We start from the raw sequence: 6226 nt of genomic DNA, 5'->3' as shown, positions 1-6226 counted from the left end.
ATTTTTGTTTTTTTAAAAATAGACATCAACCTATTTATTTTAAAGAAAACTAATTAAATTGAGCCAAACCAATCGATTAGTTTAATTTTGTTCAGATCATAAAATATCTTTTGATGAATCCAATCAAAATTTATTGATTTAGATTTTAGTTTATCCCAAATTTAAACTAAATAATGAATACTCCTAATTCTTAATGCTTAAAATTAATCTCTAGATATTATAACTTTATTTATTTATTATAAATTTAAATATAATTTATACATTTAAAAATAATATTTAATGATCATGTATTGTTGTTGTATTAGAAAATATAAATAAATTATTATAAATTATTATTTGTATAATTTTAAAGTAATTATTATTATATATGTCAACAAATTCGAATCACCGTAATGATATTTTTCTCTTAAAAATATTTATAATACTACTTTATTTTAATCTAGGATAATCCATTTTTGTTAGATTTGTTTTTTTATATATATATAAAATTACAATAACAATAATAAATTCAACATTTAAACTTTTATATATATATAAACTAAACGCTTAAAATTAAAATTTTGTATTTATTTTTTTACCGATCCTAGAAATTACAAATTAAACATTTAAACGCATATAAAAAAAAATAAAATCAAACAGTTAAAAGCTAAAATCTCGTGCACATTATTCCCATCAATTTCTGGCCGATCCAAGATTTTTTTTCTTTTGTGTGTGATTTGATGAATGAATAGAAGTAATTAATTATTTGGAAAGGAAAGAATTGATTTGATGGGACACTGTATCCGTACGTACGATTGCAATTGGCATTGGGAATGGGAAGCTCCATATCCGTTTCATGATATTTGTTTCCGTCATCGTATTTATACTTGTGGGATGTATTATTTTCGTTCACATTTTTGTCCTCCTAGTGTATTAAGTATATTGTATCCGTATTTATTAAAATATATTGTTTTTTTATAAAAATAATGTATAATATTTTGAAATTATTGTTTTATTATATTATAATTATAATTAGATTATTTTTTTATTTTATATTTTAATTAAATTTTTTTAATAATTAAATTTATATTAATATATAAAAAGAATATATTTTTTAGTAATCACTTTAATCTTTATTTTTTTTTTACTATTATACCTTTTTATTTTAAAAAATTAAAAAAAAAATTTAATCAAGTTTAAGAATTTGAAACTAATAAATTTATACTAATCTATAAAAGAGACACTTTTTTTAATAATTACTTTTAATTTTCATTTTTAGATGGACCATGTTATCTTTTATTTATTTTTTAATAATTATTTTTTTTATAAATAACTTTTTATTTTTTTTATTTTTATTTATTTATTTTCTTTTAATACAATGAAAGTACAAATTATCTTTGTTTTTTTAATAATTATAAATATTTTATATTATAATCACATATAATAAAATATTAAATTTTTTTAACATAATTAAATTGACTTTTTTTTTAATATATCAATTTTTTTTATTTTTTTAAATAATATCACTCCCATTTTATTTATCAAAATGACCCACTTATTATTTAAGGTGAGAAATCGGTTGGGGGGACCGATTTCTCACCCTCTTTTCTTATAAAATATATAGAGGCATTATGAGAAATCGGTTGTTAAGAAATTGATTTTTCAATAGCCTTTTTTTTTTTGTTTTTGTTTTTGTTTTTTAATTTTTGATTTTGTTTATTCAGATTTCTAATTTTTTTATTTTTGTATTTTAATTTTAAATATTCAATTTTTTAAATTTTTTTAAATTTTTTAAATAAAATAATTTAGTTAAGTTTTTAGAATAAAAATAAATAATGAAATAATTATTACTTAAATAAATAATGAAACAAATATTAATTAAATTTTTTTTTAAAAGATAAAATATTTATATAAAATAATAGAAAACAAAATACAATATTTAGAAGGTTTGATGACATTTTAAGCTTCGTGACGTGAACTCCCTTGACGGTAAGGACATTTCTTCTTTGAGTGACCTACATTTCTATAGAGAGAACATCTTTTTGGTTGTCCTGGTTCAACCATATCCATTTCAGTGTGTATTCTTGATGACTTTGGACGACCTTTTTTATTTCTAATCTTTTCCGAACTTGGTATGATTTGCGGTTCTTCACAATCTGGCCAATAAGATTCATTGGGCAGTTCACCAAATAATTCATTATACACATTTGAAACATATTGTAATGTGTATACCGGATCTATGTAAGATTTATAATCGTGGTGAACATGCTTACATGCAGCAACAACATGGGAGCATGGCATGTGTAGCTTCTGGAATTTCCCACAGTCACACCACTTGTCATGTAGTCTAACCGTGAAAGTTCCGGTAGGTGGTGTTTCCCTTGCGTTAATGGTCTCTTGCACCAGGAAACGTGTACTGTGACGATCAAATTCGAGGACATGATGACTATTAGCCTTTGATTCTGCATCTCTCATGGCCCTATTCATTATTTCCGTAAAAACTTGGCCAGCCCTAAGTTTAGAATCAACTTCCTTCCCCCTTTGGATGAATAAGGCATTACATTTCTTATAAGTCGACATGATGATTGCAGAAATTGGCAAATTTCTTATTTTTTTAAGAATGGAGTTAATTGCCTCAGCCAAGTTGGTAGTCATGTGTCCCCATCGTCGGCCACCATCCCATGCAAGAGTCCATTGTTCTTTTGGTATGGTGTTGAGCCATTCAATTACACCTTCGGTTTCTAGTTCGCTCCTTAGCGTGTTGTAGTAGTAATTGAATCTTGGCTCAGTCATCCCATAAACCGTGAAATCAGATTAGGAAAAAATGAACAATTTAGTTATGTTGAAATATGGTGAAACAAATTAAAGTAATTAATGATGCTAAGTACATACCCATATTGATGATTAATTTTTTCCGTTCTGTATTCTTGAAATGCCTCATGAAGTTTTGAGCTATATGGCGAATACAGAATACATGCACTGAATTCTCGGGTGTCCAACCACTCACTGCCTTGTCTAGCGTAGGCAGTTTTGATAGACTCGTGCCTGTCCGAAATTAAGCAAAGGCCATCTTGAGGGCAAACATGTCTTTTGAGATAATGTAGAAAGAAAAATCATGCCTCTGCTGTTTCACCCTCAACAATTGCAAAGACAATTGGAAAGATTTTGTTGTTACCGTCTTGAGCCACGGCAACAAGGAGAGTTCCTTTGTATTTACCATACAAGAATGTGCCATCAACTTGAACAATAGGTTTACAATATTTAAACTCATCGATATAAGGTTTAAATGTCCAAAATACTCTATAAAATTGAACATAATAATGAACCATCTCACCTTTTCATTTTTATTTCTTATCAAAATAGTCGTATTCATGCTTCATCAAACAAGATATTTGTTTATCAAAATATCGGAATATTTGAGTTTGGCATCTAAGTTCCAACCCTACGGCGGCAACCTCACCTAACCCAAACCAAAACCCAAATTTGAATAGCCCATCATCCTTTGCACCATAAATACCCGTCTCCTCTTGGAAGCCCTACCAGATCCGTCTTGTTGATTCCTCTGGGCGTCGTGAATGGTAGAAGCCTCCTCGTCCCTCGGTTTCATGCGCTCCCTTTTGCCACCAAGGGCGCGCGCTCCTTCCTCCCTCTTCGCTTTCGCCTCCTGCAAGCAAGGCTGGTACTACCGCTGCCTCGGCCTCGACCCGTGAACGCCGCCATCCCCACCCCTTTCTTTCTCTCTTTTCCAGATCCCTTTTTTCCTTTCCTACCATGTTGATCACCAAGCACAAGAAGAGCGCCGCCGTCAGGAGGTTCCTCGTCAGCATCACCGTGCTCGGGAGCGCCGGCCCCATCCGCTTCGTCGTCAACGAGGACGACGTCGTCGCCGCCGTCATCCAGACCGCCCTCAAGTGCTACGCCCGCGAGGGCCGCCTTCCTCTCCTCGGCACCCACGACGCCGGATTCTCCCTCTACTGCCCCCATCTTGGACCTGATGGTACTTTTTCTCTCTCACGCCCTTTTCCAATCCCCAATATTCCCTTTTTGCTTTCGGATCTTGCTTGCGTTTCGTGTGAATCTTGAATTTGAAGGAAAAAAAATTGGACATTTTTTTTATTTTTTATTTTTCATGGATATTATTCACTTTGACAATTAAGGATTAATCTGTATTTGTTGACCAAGTATTATTATTTTAACGTATTCGATAATTGATTCTGTGAGTACCAGGTTGGATATCTGTATCTCAGAACGGGTCTTGCAATCACTGGGATTGGGTTGAGATTTGTAGACTTGTGTGAGATGTGGTTTTTCATATCTACATTGAAGCTACATACTAGCAACACTTTTTCTAACACTATTTTTTTTTTTACTAAAATTTGTTGGAAACCATAAATTATGTGGTCTAGTGGTGAGACCTACAAATTTTCTTGATTTTCAACTAATAGTAGGGAAAATAGGTAAAGAAGTGTTAGAGTGAATGTTTGGCATTTCTCATAACCTATTAGATGTGATTTATTGCATGAGCAACGCGTTTCTAAACACAGGTCAGGTTTGTGATTGGTTTCAGGGTGGAAAAGTATCATAATTGTCAAACGTGCTTTTAGTAAAGATCCGAACATGAAATATTTTACTTTAAAATCAATATTGTAAATATATGTGCAAACATTTGCAGAATTATGTGGTTTGGGGAATGGGGACTTTGACATGGGTTTTGGATTTGATTACTTGGAGTAGAATTCTATGATTTGATGATTTATTACAGATGTGATATATTTTATGTTGGGCTTAATTTGGATCTGCCTCTTGTATAGTAATCAACACACTTTGTAAGATTAAGTGACCTAAGTTGTTGAGATATCAACTATCATTACTATGTGCATAACTTAACCTTCAATGTATTGAAATGTTAATCTGTGATGATTTTCTGACTGACAACTAAGATTAATTTTTACCCTTGAAATTGAGGCCCTCGCTTAAGAGTTGAATTTACGTACTGACTGCACTCCTTAATGTCAGTTCCTTACTGAATTAGCCATTGAAATTGTGTACTGTACTTTACATTTCTTTGGAAGGGCACCACTCAATCATGTGGTTTGCGGGTAAAATAATTGGGGCTTTTTTTTTTATATGAATTTTAGATTTGGTTCTTTTATAATGGATCCTACGCCACAGAGGTCAAGTAATTTTAAAAGTAATGATTGTATAGCACGAGTCAATGATTTTTAAATCAAAAACTGGCTTTATAGTTTACATTATGTAGTGATAATTTAGAAGAGCTACATTGTCGAGTGTTTTGGGGAATCCTCAAAGATATTACTAAACTATAGCACTCTGACCTGAAATTATGCAATCTCTTTTTTCCTAGTTGAATACCTATGACTATTGGTGCTAAAACATTATTAATCAATCAAAAATCTTGGTAGGTATTATTTATCAGAAAGCATGGTTAGAATGACTTTGAGGATTACATTATAAAATCAGCAGACTTATCTTATATAACAAGTTGTAATTAGATGACAATGTAATATCAGTGCATAGATTATTTAATCTTTTGTATATATATGGAACGCTTTGCATTTGGATGAACCCCAATGTGGGTTAAGATTTAAAATGTGTTTTGGTGATGTTGCAGCTTTGAGTCCGTGGGACACAATTGGATCACATGGAGTTCGGAATTTCATGCTATGCAAGAAGCCAGAGGCTGAAAATGAGGCAGCTGATGATGGAAGTGGAACAGCTGCACTTCCACGCAGGGGAGGAAGTGGTACTTGGAAGTCTTGGTTCAACAAGTCCCTGAGCCTCAAGATTTATTCCCATTGATCAATCAAATTCAATTTGTCGAGAAATTTTGCAATGTTTTATTCATTATTATTATCATGTCTTTGGTCAATTTGATGTGATATTTCACCTTGGTTATGTTTTCTTTGCTGGTGTCTCTGCGATAGCCAGAGGCAAGTTTGAACTCTTGCAAGAATAAAGTATTTGTCTTTGATGAAAGGAAATACAAAGATTGATGTTCTACTCTTTGCCAACTTTTTTTTGGCTTGTTTGAAGCCTCGTTGTCTGTGAGCTGAGATGAAATGTTGAATGCATTGAATGGAGGACGATTCACTTCTTGGTGTGGAAACTATTTTTTCGACCCGTGAAGAATAATGTTTAGTAAACAACACGTGGGATAGGAATCTAAATTCATGAGTTGTACTTTGACAATCTTAATTTTGTAAATTAGTGTGAAATGTATGTATAC

The 6226-nt window shown here is 31.7% G+C and overlaps 1 protein-coding gene across 1 annotated transcript; it reads left to right on the top strand.

Moving 5' to 3' along the window:
• The first annotated feature begins 3374 nt into the window (after positions 1 to 3374).
• On the top strand, positions 3375 to 6003 carry LOC109791255 (uncharacterized protein At4g22758). Its single transcript, XM_020350526.3, has 2 exons — positions 3375 to 3976; positions 5612 to 6003. The coding sequence occupies exons 1-2, from the start codon at positions 3751 to 3753 to the stop codon at positions 5797 to 5799; spliced, it is 414 nt and encodes a 137-aa protein (XP_020206115.1). The 5' UTR covers positions 3375 to 3750; the 3' UTR covers positions 5800 to 6003.
• Positions 6004 to 6226: the final 223 nt, after the last annotated feature.

Source organism: Cajanus cajan, chromosome 11, assembly GCF_000230855.2.
Source record: "Cajanus cajan strain Asha chromosome 11, NIPB_CcT2T_4, whole genome shotgun sequence".
Classification (NCBI taxonomy): Eukaryota; Viridiplantae; Streptophyta; class Magnoliopsida; order Fabales; family Fabaceae; genus Cajanus; species Cajanus cajan.
This window is presented reverse-complemented; position numbering and strand designations above follow the sequence as displayed.

Bases quoted from the DNA above. Each gene is read 5' to 3' on its own strand.
- LOC109791255 (XM_020350526.3), top strand. From the start codon at position 3,751: ATGTTGATCACCAAGCACAAGAAGAGCGCCGCCGTCAGGAGGTTCCTC. The intron at 3,977-5,611 runs GTACTTTTTCTC...GTGATGTTGCAG, and splicing joins CCCCCATCTTGGACCTGATG to CTTTGAGTCCGTGGGACACA.